General features: G+C 43.8%; 1 protein-coding gene across 1 annotated transcript in view; it reads left to right on the top strand.

Moving 5' to 3' along the window:
- Window positions 1–969: 969 nt before the first annotated feature.
- The window catches only part of LOC137379810 (lipoxygenase homology domain-containing protein 1-like), a 302,018-nt gene continuing 285,554 nt past the window's right edge, over window positions 970–17,433 (top strand). The window contains exons 1-2 of the mRNA XM_068051579.1: window positions 970–1,003; window positions 1,824–1,938. Coding sequence (XP_067907680.1) covers window positions 970–1,003; window positions 1,824–1,938 — 149 coding nt within the window. The remainder of the gene's footprint in view (window positions 1,004–1,823; window positions 1,939–17,433) is intronic.

Raw genomic sequence — 17,433 nt, 5'->3', positions numbered from 1 at the left:
GGTAGTGTGGCAACCAGAACTGAACGCAATATTCTAAGTGTGGCCTAACTAACGTTCTGTACAGCTGCAGCATGACCTACCAATTTTTATACTCTATGCCCCGACCGATGAAAGCAAGCATGCCGTATGCCTTCTTGACTACCTTATCCACCTGCGTTGCCACTTTCAGTGATCTGTGGACCTGTATGCCCAGATCTCTCTGCCTGTCAATACTCCTAAGGGTTCTGCTATTTACTATATACTTCCCACCTGTATTAGACCTTCCAAAATGCATTACCTCACATTTGTCCGGATTAAACTCCATCTGCCATTTCTCCGCCCAAGTCTCCAACCGATCTATATCCTGCTATATCCTCTGACAATCCTCATCACTATCCGCAACTCCACCAACCTTTGTGTCGTCCGTAAACTTACTAATCAGACCAGCTACATATTCCTCCAAATCATTTATATATGCTACAAACAGCAAAGGTCCCATCACTGATCCCTGCGGAACACCACTAGTCACATCCCTCCATTCAGTAAAGCACCTTTCCACTGCTACCTTCTGTCTTCTATGACTGAGCCAGTTCTGTATCCATCTTGCCAGCTCCCCTCTGATCCCGTGTGACTTCACCTTTTGTACCAGTCTGCCATGAGGGACCTTGTCAAAGGCTTTACTGAAGTCCATATAGATAACATCCACTGCCCTTCCTTCATCAATCATCTTCGTCACTTCCTCAAAAAACTCAATAACAAACATCTTGAATTCTGGTTGGTGGGGGGAGGGGAAACGTAGAGTCATTTACGGCACAAAAGGAGGTCATTCGGCCCATTGAGTACACGCCGGCTCTCCATGGAGCAATCCAGTTATTCCCACTCTCCCCGCTCGATCCCCATAGCACTGTAAGTTTGTTTCCTCCAAGTGGCCGCCCAGTTTTCTTTCTTGAATAAGGGTGTCGCATTTACCTCTTTCCAATCCTTTGGCATATGTCCCGTATCCAAGGAAGATGGGAAGATTTTGGCAAGCCCTTCTGCTATTGCCACCCTCACTTCCTTTAGCAACCTGGGATGCAAGCCATCTGGCCCAAGTGACTTATCTACCCTAAGCATAGCCGGCCTTTCCAGTATCTCCTCCCTCTCAATTTTTACCCTATCCGTTGCCTCTACTCTCTCTACTTCTACCGATATGTTGCCAGATTCCTCTTAGTGAACACTGATACAAAGTACTCATTAATTATATTAGCCTTGCCCTGCACCTCTAAGCATATATTACCCTCTTTGTCCCTAATAGGCCTCACTCCACCTCTTCCTATTTACACGCAAGTCTTCTACCCACAATTTTTGTGCAAAGGCAGTTTTGGAGTTGTGTCTTGAGTGGTGGGAGCATTCCTGGCCTTCCCCAGCAATTCTGCCAATTATGCCCTCCTGAGGCCTAGCAGAAGCCACACCAACTGCGAGCTGATGTATGTTCAGCCTTCTGAAGGCCCCAAAATGCTTCCCCAGAGAGGCAATCGATCCCTTAGGGGATTGGTGTCCCTTCTGGCTGTAGAACCTACCTGCTTGGCACGACAAGAGCCTCTTACCTCCCATTAGCGTAACAGGATGCTGCTCGGATTTTCCCAGCAGATGAGGAGGATGCCTCTCCTACAGACATGGGCCCACCTGCCACAACTATTTAAATAACCCTGTTCCTGCGATTTGGGACGTGGTCCATGTCCTTGGCTGAAAGCTGATGTGGGTTCTGTTCTGCTACATTTCCAGTTTTGAGACCAACACTTTTTAGTCACTTCCTTTGTTTCCCCCACAATAGTTTCAACATTCCTGTTGTCCTTCATTCACAGTTTATGAAGTGGTGACTGTGACAGGCGATGTTCGAGGAGCTGGAACCGATGCCAATATCTTTGTCACTCTCTTCGGCGAGTATGGGATCACACCAAAGGTGCACCTAACCAGCAAGTACGTAAATTGCATTGACAGAGTTTAGAGCTGTGAGAGCGGGATGTCATGTATTGGGTTTCAAATAGTTATTGAGCTTCCCCCCCCCCACTGAGGTGTATAGCAAAGTAGCATCTAATTTCCTCATGGCCAGATCTTGTGCTGATTGCACAAAACTTACACATTGCCTATGACCAATGTTCCCTTTAAAATTTAGAAGTTGTGCGTGACCGTTTTTTTTCAGTCCACGATCCCTTTAAAATTTTTTCGCAGCCGCTCATGCGTGTTAGTTAGGACGAAACAAGGCCTGTACGGTGCCTTCTAGGCTGCTATGTGGCTGCGCACCCACTCAGCTTAGCTGGAGCATTGTTGACCTGCTCTTTCTTTGCCATTAGCAATAGTTTCAATGAAGGCAAATAATTAAATAAAGCTGCACTTTCCCCAGAGTTTGTTTTTTGGGTGTACTCATTAACATTAGGTTCCAAGGAGAAAAGGAAAAAAAGTCCTGCTTTTAAAATGTAATGGTGATGTCTAATGGCAACTAATAGTCAAAATCTTGACCACCATGATAACATTTTATTGTATCAGTAGTTTCACTGTATCAGGAGTCATTTTACCTTCACATTTATTTACAGTAATCGCTCAGATCAAACGGATACTCTTGCTGAGGTTGTTATATTAACTTAGAGGTTTGCTGGCCCACTGTAGGAGTTACATGCCCTGCTTCAGATTAACAGGCCCCATGTAAAGCTGACTGACGACTTCACTACAAAGATGGCAGTCATGAGGATAAATAATTCCTGCAGCTGAATTAAAATGAATGTTTAAAAGAAAAATAAGCTACCTATACATAGACAATCATTTAGCACTGACTGATTTACTGGCAGTGCTTACTGTTTGAATTGAAATCAATGGAGGAAATCCATAAAGCGCTTTAGAAAAGTGTATTCGTACTTTCCAGTTTTCAGATATATTGCTGTGACCAGTCCATCCGGTGCACTGAGCACAGGAAAGGAGAGATGGTGGCATAGTGGTAATGTCACTGAAATAGTAATCCAGAGGCCCAGGCTAATGCTCTGGGCCACAGGTTTAAATCCCACCATGGCGACTGGTGGAATTTAAATTCAATTAATTGATAAATTCAATTAATTAATAAAAATCTAAAATTGAAAGCTAGTCTCAGGAATGGTGCTATTAAACTTTCATTGATTGTCGTAAAAGCCCATCTGGTTCCTACTGTCCTTCAGAGAAGGAAACCTGCTGTCCTTACCTGGTCTGGCCTAAGTGTGACTCCAGACCCACAGCAATGTGGTTGACTCCTAACTGCCCTCTGAAATGGCCTAAAAAGCCACTCAGTTCAAGGGCAATTAGAGATGGGAAATGTATTGGCCTGCCAGCAATGTCCACATCCCATGATAAAATATTTAAAAAATCCTTGTCACCACCCCACACACCCCATTACTAATCTTGCAACCCTCCCCTCTAGAATAGAATTCAGAGTTTCGTTTTTTGTGAAAATAGTTGCTACAGTTCTTCTAAATGGCAAAGCTTATGTTGTCATCAGTGTTATTATCCATCTGCGGTATTACTGTGGCAGCCTGGTTGTTTTTACAAAAGAACTCAAATTGGAATGCAGAAAACATTGTCACTGAGAATCCCCTGGGTATTTTCGTTATGGGCTGCCATTACTTTAGATGAAGATTGGTCCCCCCCAGATCTGGGATCTGATCTCCCCGGGGCCAGTGATTGGTCCCCCTTCGGGATCAGACACCCCCACACACCTCCCCCAGATCAAATTCCAACCCCACCCCCCCACCCCCAAACCCCGCCTCAGAGTCTGAGATCAGACTCACCTGATCCTGTAGCCTGCAGTCTGCATCCTGTTGTGGCCAAATTGGAAGCCAAGCCGGTCAATCAGATTGACTTCCGAGCGGGGAACCTGTCAGGGTCAAAAGATGCACACTGTGGAGTTGCAACTTTCTGGTTTCTTGTCCAACACTCTGTCCCCCACCCACGTAACTCACTCCAGTAGATATCCAGGCCAGTCTCTCTATTGCTTCTGGTTTTTCTTTGAATATTTTGCAAAACAACCAAAGAGATTTTGTTGAAGACTGAGAAAGAAGCATGCTATCGTTTGTCTAGCTTAAATGGTATAGATGCAGCCTGAAAATTAGCCCAGACTGCACTTGCAGGGGCTGCCTTCAGCTTAAAGAGTCACTGCTCTTGGAAAAAATATAAAGTTCAAGCCCAGTCTTTTGAAATTCGCTGAGGTCCAAAGTAAAATCTTTAAGTAAAAGATACAAAAAACAGTTCATTCGATAAATTTAATCATGTTTTTAAGAAATATGTATTTCTTTGATATTTTTAATTTTGTTTTTAACCTTATTTTGGTCAATTGAAATTTCAGTTACTGGGGGAAAAAAAGGCAGTCAATATTATTTTGAAAAAGCATTTTGAATAATTCGATACATTCATTACAGTGAAATGTTGGCATATAAGCTTTTCCCATGGTAACATTTTTAGCTACAGTTTTACATTGTGACTTGACATAAGGGCTTCCTATTAAAAAGGTTACACAGGATGTAAGGTTGTTGTGTACAGGAAGTGTGTAGTATATGCAAAATGTTTAATAACTCACTCCGTGGCGCTACTTCACCATGATAGTTGACATAGTAAAACTGAGTGGGAAATATTGACATGACAATTTAACAATGACAATACCCAAAATGGTGACGAGAAGAAGTAAGGCTTCATACACAAGATGTACCAGCTCCATTGAATTCTTACATCAGCTGCAAGTATCTTCTAGACATGAGTTGAAAAGGGGACGAGGTGGTTTCAAGTGAAAAAGAATTGGATTCATCACATCAAAGGTACAAAATGACAAGAGAATAATGTTTTTATTCTGATAATTGAAAGCAGTGATTACAAGAATCTAACTTTCCAGATGCCTGTTGAAAATGAGCTTTGTATACAAGAAAGTGACTGTTAAATATGTGCCACAGTTATGAAGTATTTAAGATATTTTGAACCATTGTTCCTCTGCTGTAACACTGACCTTAACCCAACTTTATTTATCCATTTCTACAGCACAGAGAAGAGGTATCCGCTGACATTTTAGGTTCACACTCAGCAAACAAAAGGAGAAAGATATTGAATTTGACTGCTTAGATGTGTTTTGTGTTGGCTTGCAAGAAAATACATGAAATTCTAGACCTGTTTTGCTATGTTTTGTCTTTTGAAGTGAATTACAAAACAGTTCATTGCTACCACTCAACCCACTCTGTGTACACTCGCATCAATCCACATTATGTTTACTTCAGGTATATGTGTGTGCGTAGATCTCTTGTGCACACAGATATGTATATACATCTGTATATTTGTATTTCTGTGTATTTCTGGGTGGGAGGGTGAGTTGTGAGGAGGATGCAGAGAGGCTTCAGGGTGATTTGGGCAAGTTAAGTGAGTGGGCTAATGCATGGCAGATGCGGTATAACGTGGATAAATGTGAGGTTATCCACTTTGGTAGCAAAAATAGGAAGGCAGATTATTATCTGAATGGCTATAAACTGAGAGAGGGGAATATGCAAGGAGACCTGGGTGTTCTCATACACAAGTCGCTGAAGGTAAGCATGTAGGTGCAACAGGCAGTAAAAAAGGCAAATGGTATGTTGGTCTTCATAGCAAGAGGATTTGAGTACAGGAGCAGGGATGTCTTGCTGCAATTATACAAGGCCTTGGTGAGGCCACACCTGGAATATTGTGTGCAGTTTTGGTTTCCTTATCTGAGGAAGGATATTTTTGCTATGGAGGGAGTGCAGCGAAGGTTTACCAGACTGATTCCTGGGATGGCGGGACCGACATGTGAGGAGAGATTGAGTCGGTTAGGATTATATTCGCTGGAGTTCAGAAGAGTGAGGGGGAATCTCATAGAAATCTATAAAATTTTAACAGGACTTGACAGGGTAGATGCCGGAAGGATGTTCCCGATGGTGGGGGAGTCCAGAACCAGGACTAAGGATACGGGGTAAACTTTTCAGGACTGAGATAAGGAGAAATTACTTCACCCAGACAGTGGTGAGCCCGTGGAATTCGCTACCACAGAAAGCAGTTGAGGCCAAAACATTGTATGTTTTCAAGAAGGAGTTAGATATAGCTCTTGGAGCAGAAGGGATCAAAGGATATGGGGGAAAGCAGGAACAGGTTACTGAGTTGGATGATCAGCCATGATCATAATGAATGGCGGTGCAGGCTCGGAGGGCCGAATAGCCTACTCCTGCTCCTATTTCCTATGTTTCTATCTGTTTGCATGCATTTGTATACATTTATCTATGTATACACATATTGTCATGTATGCTGTATGTCAATGTGGTTATATGTACCTATTTGAATATTTATATTAAAGCCCAAATGTTAACACAATGAGGTGAGCAGGTCATTAGAATGGCAGTGGTGGGGTTGCACTGTGTTGCAGATATGTTTGCGTCTCCACACCATCCCAGGCAGTATCAGGCTCTCACCCAAATTCCCACTCACATCTGCTGATGTTAATATCATTCCCATCAGCTTCGAGTGGGAAACAGTTCAGCAGCATTTAAGTGATGCATGGGATTTAAAATAGCCCTGTCACATATTGACCTCTCTGCAAGGGTTTCCCACCAACCTATAGTCATAAAGTCATTTATGGCACAGAATGAAGCCATTGAGTCCATCCCAGCTCTTGACATAGCAATCCAGTTAATCCCACCCCCTTGCTCGATCCCGGTAGCCCTGTAAATTTATTTCCTTCAAGTAGCCATTCAATTTTCTTTTGCAATTCTTGATTGTCTCCACTTCGACCACCCTTGTGGGTAGGGAGTTCAAGGCCATTACCACCCGCTGCGTAAAAAAGTGCTTCCTCACATTCCCCCTTATCTAACTTTTTTGAACACTTTATATCCTTGTATATTAAGCACCCAGTCCTCGTTATTTTCAGTCACTACGTCAAATTCCCACAGGGCTATTTGTGCTTGGAGTTCACCAACTTTTGTGTGCATTGTAATCCTATCTTTGCATTCCTCGTAGTCCTTCTCAATCTGCTCCCATCTAATAGATAACTACTCCCTTCTCTGGGACTGTCCAACACTCTCACATTATGCACCTTCATCCTCTTTTCTACCTCTATGTGCTGGTGCCCATCCCCCTGCCAATTTAGTTTAAACTGTCCCCAACCACACTAGTGAATCTCCCCACATTCTCCCATGTGTTCTTGTTGTGTGAAGTTCTGTGCCCGGGAGCACTAATTTGGTAAGGAGTCATAGAATAGCAATAAAGACAATTCTGGGACTTGAGGCACTGGCTGCAAATTTCGGTTGGGTAGCACCTGTATTTTCAGTGCTAATGGTGCCATTTTTGTATCAAAATTACATCCAAGCCACGCATGCAGACTTCTGGTGCAGGTCGCACCAGACCCCATTTTGAGTAGGTTGTTAGCATAGGTGCTAGGAGCATGCACCGGAAGTACGCAGAGTAGGCAGATCCTGACATCAGCCAGGGTGTAACACTGATTTAACACGAGCAGTACTAATGCCCTCTCCAACATGCACAGTTGAATATGCATTCGGCAGCAGGAAGGACTCCCCCCACCAGGGCTAATTAAAGGGATCATGAACTTTCAGGTTAGTTGCTAGGTTAGTTGATTTCTGTTGCCTGTTGTTGAGTTAGTAGAAGCATTAGGAATTTTGTACTGCTAGTTAAAGTTACTGAAGTCTACGGGGAGACGTGAGACACATGGTTGAAGGATTTGGTTCCGACTTTAAGGGTTCTGCTCAGACCACTTGCACCCAGTCATGAGTGCTGTAGTTTCTATCCCCTTGGGCCTGCGGCATGACAGGGAGGGTGAGCAGAGCTAACACAGAGGAGGACAGGCTGCTTGAAGAGGGGGCCATATCTGCCCAGGGTCTTCAGGGAGTATTTCTTCTCCCTCAGCGAGGAACAGCATGTGTAATGCCTCTGCTTCATTAAGGAGGTGTTCACTGAAATCTGCCACCTGTTGCAGGCAGACCTGCAGCCTGTGGGTAGGGTAAGGACAGCATTGCCAGTTGCTGTGGAGATCTCCTCCATCAGGGCGAGGACATGCAGCCATGCTTGTTACCCACCAGTTAGGGTGCTGCTCCTTGTGGTTGTACGTAATCTTGTCCTGAACGAGAGAAAGAAGTGTATTAGTGAGTGTGATGCAATCTGTGTGAATGTTGCAGCTGTCATGGTTAAAGAGCTGTTAAAAGATGTGTACAAACTATGAGATGTGGGTGTGAGACTTGCAGAAATGCTAAGTGAAGCTATGAGTGTGAGGTATGTATGAGTCCTGGTTGACAGATAGTTGGTAGGGGAGTGAAGGGGGGTGGTGAATGGAGCAGTGTATCAGGCTACTGGTTCATTTGTAAGGGTATGGTATTTGAAGATGTATTCACTGACCTTGACCACACGTGTGAGGTCATTGAACTCTGCATCCAGAGCCTCGGGGCTACACTGCAAAGGCATTGACTGCGATGACTATCTGCTCCCACTGCCTTCGCAGTGGCTGTCTGGAGGTCCTCCTGGTTCTCGTTGGAGAGAGAACATCTCTCCTCCTGTCCACCTCCTGCACAAAGGCCTTCAAGTGGTGTTGGAAAAACGTGGAGAATGCTCTGTGCCCTTTGATACCATTATTCAGTGTTCATCCTGCTCAGACCCTCTTCTCCGGCTGCTTCCAGCAGCTGCAGTAGCCATAATGCACATTCCCTTTAAATAGTGCAAGTTAACTTTAAGTGTTGCTAGCCTCTCATGATTTTGCATCTTCTGTTCAGGTGAGCAGGTTTGCAAGTTCTCCCTGTGACCACGTGGGTTTTCGTCGGGTGCTCCGGTTTCCTCCCACAGTCAAAGACTTGCAGGTTGATAGGTAAATTGGCCATTATAAATTGACCCTAGTATAGGTAGGTGGTCGGGGAATTGTGGGGATGTGAGAGGGTAATGGGATTAATGTAGGATTAGTATAAATGGGTGGTTGATGGTTGGCACAGACTCTGTGGGCCGAAGGGCCTGTTTCAGTGCTGTATCTCTAAATAAAATAAATAAATAAATGAAGATAATGTGCTGTCTGCCTCGAAGCAACGGGTGCAGGTTAATCACACATTGTGATCCCTGGAGCCATTTTTGGGCTTTATCGACTTTCGTGGACTCAGTTTTGAAAAGGTCAAAGATTCAAACTTGTTTTCATTGGGAGAAAAGGTATGATTTAAAGTGCCACAAGGAATGAATAACATGGATGCCAGCAAGATATTCAAACTTAGACTTCAGTGTAGATCTAGAGAAGGTATGAGTATAACACTGGCAAGTCCTGAGAAAGATATAAAATTCCTCTTCCAGGAATAATTGATATATGGAGTGAGACTGGATCAGAAGCAGTGAATGCTCTATCAGCTAAGTCCTTAGAATGGAGATGAATAAAGAGCTGGATTTTAAATTATTCAGAAACCAAGGTGAAGGGTGTAGGATAATAGTGGAGGACCCCCTCCATGAACAAAAAGAGAAACCAATACAACATTGCTGTTTTTCAGGGTTTTCAAGGCTCCATCACCTTATGATAGATGAGAGGGAGATTCCCAGCTAAATCCAACCCCCTCTGATCATACAACTAACTTGTGCCTTTTAGTGACTTGGTCAGGGCACAAATGACCAAGATGTTGAAGCAGCTCCTGTATAAAGGCATTAAAAAGAGCTAACAGCACAGGAGCAGTGATAGACAGATCTGTCTGAGACAGTAACTCAATCTGGAACAATTCCTCCGAACCTGTGTGTAGTAATCATAGAACGTTTAAGGCACAGAACGAGGCCACTTGGCCCAACGTGTCTGTGCCGGGCGAAAAAATAATCCACCTATTCTAATCCCACCTTCCAGCAATTGGTCTGTAGCCCTGCAGATTACAGCGCTTGAGGTGCATATCCAGACTCCTTTTGAATGAGTTGTGGGTTTCTGTCTCAACTACCCTTTCAGGCAGTGAGTTCCAGACCCCCACCACCCTCTGGATGAAAAATCTTTTCCTCATCTGCCCTCTAATCTTTCTACCAATCACTTTAAATCTCTGCCCCCTCATCACTGACCTCTCTGCTAAGGTGAATAGACCCTTCACCTCCACTCTATGCAGGCCCCTCAAAATTATGTACATTTCAATCAGATCTCCCTCAGTCCTCTGTTTCAAGGAGAACAACCCCAGTCTATCCAATCTTTCCTCATAGCTGCATTTTTCCAGTCCTGGCAACATCCTCGTAAATCTCCTTTGTACCCTCTAGTGTAATTACATCCTTTCTGTAATGAGGTGACCAGAACTGCACACAGTACTCAAGTTGTGGCCTAACCAATGAGTTATACAGTTCCAGCATAACCTCCCTGCTCTTATATTCTATATCTCAGCTAATAAAGGAAACAATTCCATATGCCTTCTTCACAACCTTATCGACCTGTCCTGCTGCCTTCAGGGTTCTGTGGACATTCACTCCAAGGTCCCTCACTTCCTGTACACTTCTCAGTATTTTCCTATTAATCATGTATTCCTTTGCCTTGTTTGACCTCTCCAAATGCATCACTTCACACTTCTCCAAGTTGAATTCCATTTGCCACTTTTCTGCCGATCTGACCAGACCATCAATATCTTCTTGCAGGCTACAGCTATCCTCCTCACTATCTATCACACGGCCAATCTTTGTGTCGTCTGCAGACTTCTTAATCATTCCCCCTCCATTTATGTCCAAATCGTTAATATATACCACAAAAAGCAGGTGACCCAGTACTGAGCCCTGTCAAATGCCACTGGAAACAGCCCTCCAGTCGCAAAAAAAACCATCAACAATTACCCTTTGTTTCCTGCCACTGAGCCAATTTTGTATCCACCTTGCTGCATTTTCCTGGATCACATGGGATTTTATTTATTTTTTACTATTCATTCATGGGATGTGGGCGACACTGGCTAGGCCAGCATTTATTCCCCATCCCTAATTGCCCTTGAGAAGGTGGTGGTGAGCTGCCTTCTTGAACCGCTGCAGTTCTGTTAGGAAGGGAGTTCCAGGATTTTGACCCAGCAACAGTGAAGGAACGGCGATATAGTTCCAAGTCAGGATGGTGTGTGACTTGGAGGGGACCTTGCAGGTGGTGGTGTTCCCATGTATTTGCTGCCCTTGTCATTCTAGTTGGTAGCGGTCGCAGGTTTGGAAGGTGCTGTCTAAGCAGCCTTGGTGCATTGCTGCAGTGCATCTTGTAGATGGTACACAATGCTGCCACTGTGCGTCAGTGGTGGAGGGAGTGAATGTTTGTCGATGGGGTGCCAATCAAGAAGCTGTTTTGTCCTGGATGGTGTTGAGCTTCTTGAGTATTGTTGGAGCTGCACCCATCCAGGCAAGTGGAGAGGATTCCATCACACTCCTGACTTTTGCCTTGTAGATGGTGGACAGGCTTTTAGCAGTCTGCCATGTATGACCTTGTCAAAAGCCTTGCTAAAATCCATGTAGACCACATCAACTGCACTACCCTCATCTATCTTCCTTGTTACTTCTTCAAAAAATTCAGTCAAGTTGGTCAAACAAGATCTTCCATTAACAAATCCATGCTGACTATCCTTGATCAACCTGTGCCTTTCTAAGTGACAGTTTATCCTGTCTCTCAGAATAGATTCCAATAATTTGCCCACTACTGAGGTTAGACTGACTGGCCTGTAATTATTCGGTCTATCCTTTGCTCCCTTTTTAAACAGAGGGACAACATCTGCAGTTCTCCAATCTTCCAGCACCACACCTGTATCGGTGGCCAAAGTTTCAGTATTTCAGGCATTTCGGGAACAGTGACCATAATTCCGTAAGTTTTAAGGTACTTGTGGATAAGGATAAGAGTAGTCCTCGGGTGAAGGTGCTAAATTGGGGGAAGGCTAATTATAACAATATTAGGCAGGAACTGAAGAATTTAGATTGGGGGCAACTGTTTGACATGTGGGAGTCTTTCAAACATCAGTTGATTAGAATCCAGGACCGGCATGTTCCTGTGAGGATGAAGGATAAGTTTGGCAAGTTTCGGGAACCTTGGATATCAAGGGATATTGTGAGCCTAGTCAAAAAGAAAAAGGAAGCATTCATAAGGGCTAGAAGGCTGGGAACAGACAAAGCCCTTGAGGAATATAAAGACAGCAGGAAGGAACTTAAGCAAGGAGTCAGGAGGGCTTAAAGGGGTCATGAAAAGTCATTGGCAAACAAGATTAAGGAGAATCCCAAGGCTTTTTATACGTATATAAAGAGCAAGAGGGTAACCAGGGAAAGGGATGGCCCACTCAAGGACAGAGGAGGGAATGTATGTGTGGAGCCAGAGGAAATGGGCGTGGTACTAAATGAGTACTTTGCATCAGTATTCACCAAAGAGAAGGACTTGGTGGATGATGAGTTTAGGGAAGGGAGTGTAGATAGTCTGGGTCATGTTGATATCAAAAAGGAGAAGGTCTTGGGCGTCTTGAAAAACATTCAGGTAGATAAGTCGCCAGGGCCTGATGGGATCTACCCCAGAATACTGAGGGAGGTAAGGGAGGAAATTGCTGGGGCCTTGACAGAAATCTTTGTATCCTCATTGGCTACAGGCGAAGTCCCAGAGGACTGGAGAATAGCCAATGTTGTTTCTTTGTTTAAGAAGGGTAGCAAGGATAATCCAGGAAATTACAGGCCAGTGAGCCCTACGTCAGTGGTAGGGAAATTATTGGAGAAGATTCTTTGGGACAGGATTTACTCCCATTTGGAAACAAATGGACTTATTAGCGAGAGGCAGCATGGTTTTGTGAAGGGGAGGTTGTGTCTCACTAACTTGGATAATCTCGGATTGTTTTCACTGGAAAGATGGAGGTGGAAGGGCGACCTGATAGATGTTTACAAAGTTATGAATGGCATGGACAGAGTGGATAGTCAGAAGCTTTTTCCCAGGGTGGAAGAGTCAGTTACTAGGGGACATAGGTTTAAGGTGTGAGGGGCAAAATGTAGAGGGGATGTGCCAGGCAACTTCTTTACACAGAGGGTGGTGAGTGCCTGGAACCTGCTGCTGGGGGAGGTGGTGGAAGCAGGTACGATAGCGACGTTTTAAGAGGCATCTTGACAAATACATGAATAGGATGGGAATAGAGGGATCCGGATCCCGAAAGTGCAGCAGGTTTTAGTTTAGACAGACATCAAGATGGGTGCTGGCTTGGAGGGCCGAATGGCCTGTTCCTGTGCTGTACTGTTCTTTGTTCTTTGTTTGACATTGGCCCCAGTCCTGTTGAGGTGCAACCCCTCTCTTTTGGATAGGTGCTTCCTGCACCAGAACTGGTCCCTTTGCCCCAAGAATCTGAAGCCCTCCCTCCTGCACCATGCTTCAAGCCACACATTGATTCTCCCAATCTTCCTATTTCTACTCTCGCTAACATGTGGCACTGGGAGTAATCCAGAGATTACTACCTTCGCCGCCCTACTCTTTATCTTGCTCCCTAACTCCTGAAAATCTGACTGTAGAACCTCAATACTTGCCCTTGCTATGTCTTTGGTACCAGCATGAACCACAACTTCTGGCTCACTGTTTTCACCCTGCACAATATCCTGCACCTTTTTCGTGATATCCTTTTCTTTGGCATCAGGGAGGCAACACACCGTGTGGAACTCACGATAACGGCTATAAAAATGCCTGTCTGTCCCCCTGACTATGAAATCACCTATAACAACTGCATTTCTGCACTTTGCTGCTCCCTCCTCTGCAGTCCATTGTCCATTGGTGCCATGGTCTGGACTGCACTCCTTCAGGAGCTCGTCACTCCCAGCAGTCTCCAAAGCTGCTTACCGGTTTGAAAGATTCCTGCACTTCCTGCCTCTTTCTATTCTTCCAGATGGCCACCCACATTCTTTCTTGAAATCCGTCTGCCTGTGAGGTGACCACCTCCTGGAACATACAATCCAGGAAATTCTGCTGCTCCGCAGTGACTCCAGCTGTCCCTCAAGCTTGGAAATCCTGAGCTCAAGCTGAAGCAGCTGGAGCCACTGCTCACACATTTGGTTGCCCAGGACACATGCAGTTCCCACATGGCACAGGACTTGCAAGCAACAGATTGCAGCTGCCCATCCATGATCTAAAAAAAACCCTCTATTCCCTTTTTAAACAACTATTTAGTACCCTGTTTAAACTATCAATTTTAATGAATACCTCCAATCCTGCTCTGTGCTGATACTCTTATTGCAACACTTACTGTTGTACTACCCCGATTGAATATTTTTAATTCCCCAACTCCTAAATTGAACAATACCCTAGTTTAGAGAGAGAAACCTACCTTCTTCCTTGTGACATCACACATCCTTCCCACATGGTGGAGGCACCCCAACACCCCCACCCCACTCCCCCCCGCCTCTGCTGGTAAGATCCGAGCGGCAGCGGGAAGAGGCCTTTAATTGTCCGCTACTAAGCCACTTAAGGGCCTCAATTGGCCTCTTTGCGGGAAGGCCATCATCGGCCTATCCAGCCTCGGGAAGATCACTTGGTAACAAGCTCTCATTCCACTGCCACTACGCCACCTGTCGCGATACTCTGTGCACCCCGGCCCAACCCACCTCAGAGGGCCACGTAAAATCCCGGCCATTAATGTAACTCTGTTATACGCTGCTGGCAAACCCATGACAGTGGCTTGGGAAAGGGAAACTCATTCTGAGCTTTTATTTTTTCCTTCTGTCTCTCACTTGGACATCTCCTTGTAATCAGGTGGGCAAGATCAAGTTCTCCCCGTAGCTGGCAATTTTGGTAATCCTACCACCGAGTGTTGGTGCAGTAATAGACAACATCAATGGATAACCAATTGGCTAAACCCTTTTCCTTTGGGAGAATTTATTTATTTTTGTCCCCCTTTCTGAAATTACTTCATCTCCTTTAATTTGTTGGCAATCTCCTGATGTTGTTCATCACCTATGCACAAACTGGGCGAATGTCTTGCTGTCAGACTTCAACAAGATTAATTGTGAAATCATCCAGAGAAGGCAGAAACTACACGAGTGACTCATGGATGATTCTGTTTCCTTACAGCAGTCAGCTAAAAACAGGACCTCAGGATCGCGCCACTTTCTGGAACAATGCATTATGCTTCATCCTTACTGTTTGGGAAAATTTTCCACATTTCCCTTTTGTTTCCTCCTCTAAAACTTCTTCTGAATTTTTGACTCAAGCTGTAACTTGCCCCCAAGTGGTTATTCCATATGTATGATCCGAGGCAACGATAATTGTAAGGTTTTTAGAAGGTGGTGAACATCATTGTGCAGCTTCACTAGTCACCCCGTACCTACAGCAGTATAATTCCCAGGGGTCACTTGATCAGAACCATTCTTTGATGCTGGGTATTAAGTTTAAGTTTGACAAACCATAGCAAAAAGGATGGAATATCATGTATCTTCAGGTGTAACAAGATCACGAACTAACCCAATGTCCTTTTGGCTATTTGAGATGTAAGAAAACACGAGATTCTAGACCTCCTTATCATGCGCTGTTAAAGAATCAATGGCTTCTTAATTAACTTGTGATTCCATTCTATTATCAATGTTTTGTTCTTCTTAATTACACTGTTATTGTGACATTCTCAGTACAAACTTCAGGCTAGGGTTTGAACCACAATATACTGTGGTAATGTATAGCAGTGAACAGTCTACAGCAGGGAAACATTGTTCCATGATCTACTGAGGTTATATTAGATTTACCATTAGGAATGAGAAGATCCTATTGGTCAGATTACTGGAGCAGCTGCCCATTTTGGATGTTACATGTGACCAATGTCACTGATGGGATCACTTGAATCTATTTTACAATTTATTTTGTTGCTGCTTTTTAAAATAATTTTTAAAAATGTATTCTCCTTCCTGCTCCATGTCTCCTCCTTTGGTATCCATGAGCATTCTTAGTTCCAGTACTACTGCCAATGCTGGGGTACAATGATGCACCAAGCAAATGTATTATACTGCCTGTCGTGCCGACAAAAGCTAAAGATGGAGGCAGGTCTTTCTGTTTAAAGTATTTCCTCCTATTCTCTTTCAGCAGAATATCATCACATATATTTGATATCCACTCCAAAATATATAGCAACAGCCTGGTGGAGGCCTGTTACTGGAGTCTCTTGCTCTATTCAGCCACTGTAATCTATGGGGATGGGACACATGATTCATGGGGTGGTTCCATTCACTGTAATAAGGCCGACACTTTGGATCTACCTGGAAGCCATTACAGAGCTACCAACCCAAGAAACCTCTCTGTTCGCTGAGTATGCAGTTGTAGCTAGCCTGTAGAGAGTTTTTCGAGGGTGTGGTGGTTCTGGAGCAGCTAATGGGCTGGTCTAAAGTGTCAGTTCCTATGGCATTGAATGGGGTAACGCTGGTATGTACATCTTAGAGTGGCTGAGAAAGGTGGTAGCCATGAAAAAGCAGGTCTCTATTCCCGGCAACTACCAACTACATACGTTGCCATATACTTTTCAGAGCGGGATAGGAATGTTTAAACCTAGAACACAAATTGCACCATTAGATTTTTCTTCACCTTTAACATATGCTTACTGTGTCACATTACTAACCTTGAGTCCTGGAGATTATGGTGCAAATTTTCATCTTCACTGCCTGCGTGAAGCATATCGCCCTCCCATTGTAGAACTAGCCTTATTCCCATTCAGTATAAAGAGAACTTACTACCTGGTTAGCAGGACACTGTTAAGATACAATTTGTGTCCCGGGTCATGAAAAAAAGATTCAATGCCATAGTTAACCTGTTAAAAGAAATCAATCTTTCAACCATCCCTACACTCACTCTCACTGCAATGTTCTGCTGTCTTTCAGGAAGTTCAGATTTGTGGTTGAAACCACAAAAAGCCATGATAAGAGGATAGAAAATGATGTATTGAAATGTACAAGAGATAACATTAACTCTTTGTTGCCCATTTTTTCTCAGAATACCCAGATTTTGCTACTGCGAAAATGCATGAGATTTTAGACCGTTTTGTCAGGATTTGGCCAGACTTTGAATGAAGAAAGTTATGGACTGAAGATGAACTGGATTATCTAAAAGCCACCAAATCTGATAAAAACGATGAAATATCATGAATCTTCTGCAGTTCCTACAGTTTTCTGCTGGCAACTGATGTTTTCTTTTTCTTCAGTGACTTGGAGGAAAAAGAATACATGACATTTTAGACCAAATAATCATTCCTTTCTGTCCTTCTGGCATTCTGTAACACTGGTTATTGGATCCAGAAGGTGTGAATCTTGATAAATGGGATGGAATATCATGTATCTTTTTTTTTAAGTGTTCAGTTGATAAACAACTCACTCTGTATTGAAAAAGTATCATTTGTGCATAATCCTTATAGGTACGTGCCATTGGCAAACTCTTCTACTGGAACCTGGCTTACAACTTTGATACCGATTTCAATTTAAAGTCATACTTATGTAATAATACAAATATTACAGATGATGAATCATCTCTAAAGC

This window comes from Heterodontus francisci, chromosome 1 (assembly GCF_036365525.1).
Source record: "Heterodontus francisci isolate sHetFra1 chromosome 1, sHetFra1.hap1, whole genome shotgun sequence".
NCBI classification, from domain to species: domain Eukaryota; kingdom Metazoa; phylum Chordata; class Chondrichthyes; order Heterodontiformes; family Heterodontidae; genus Heterodontus; species Heterodontus francisci.
The sequence above is the reverse complement of the archived record's forward strand: the minus strand, read 5'-3'. Positions and strand labels throughout refer to the sequence as shown.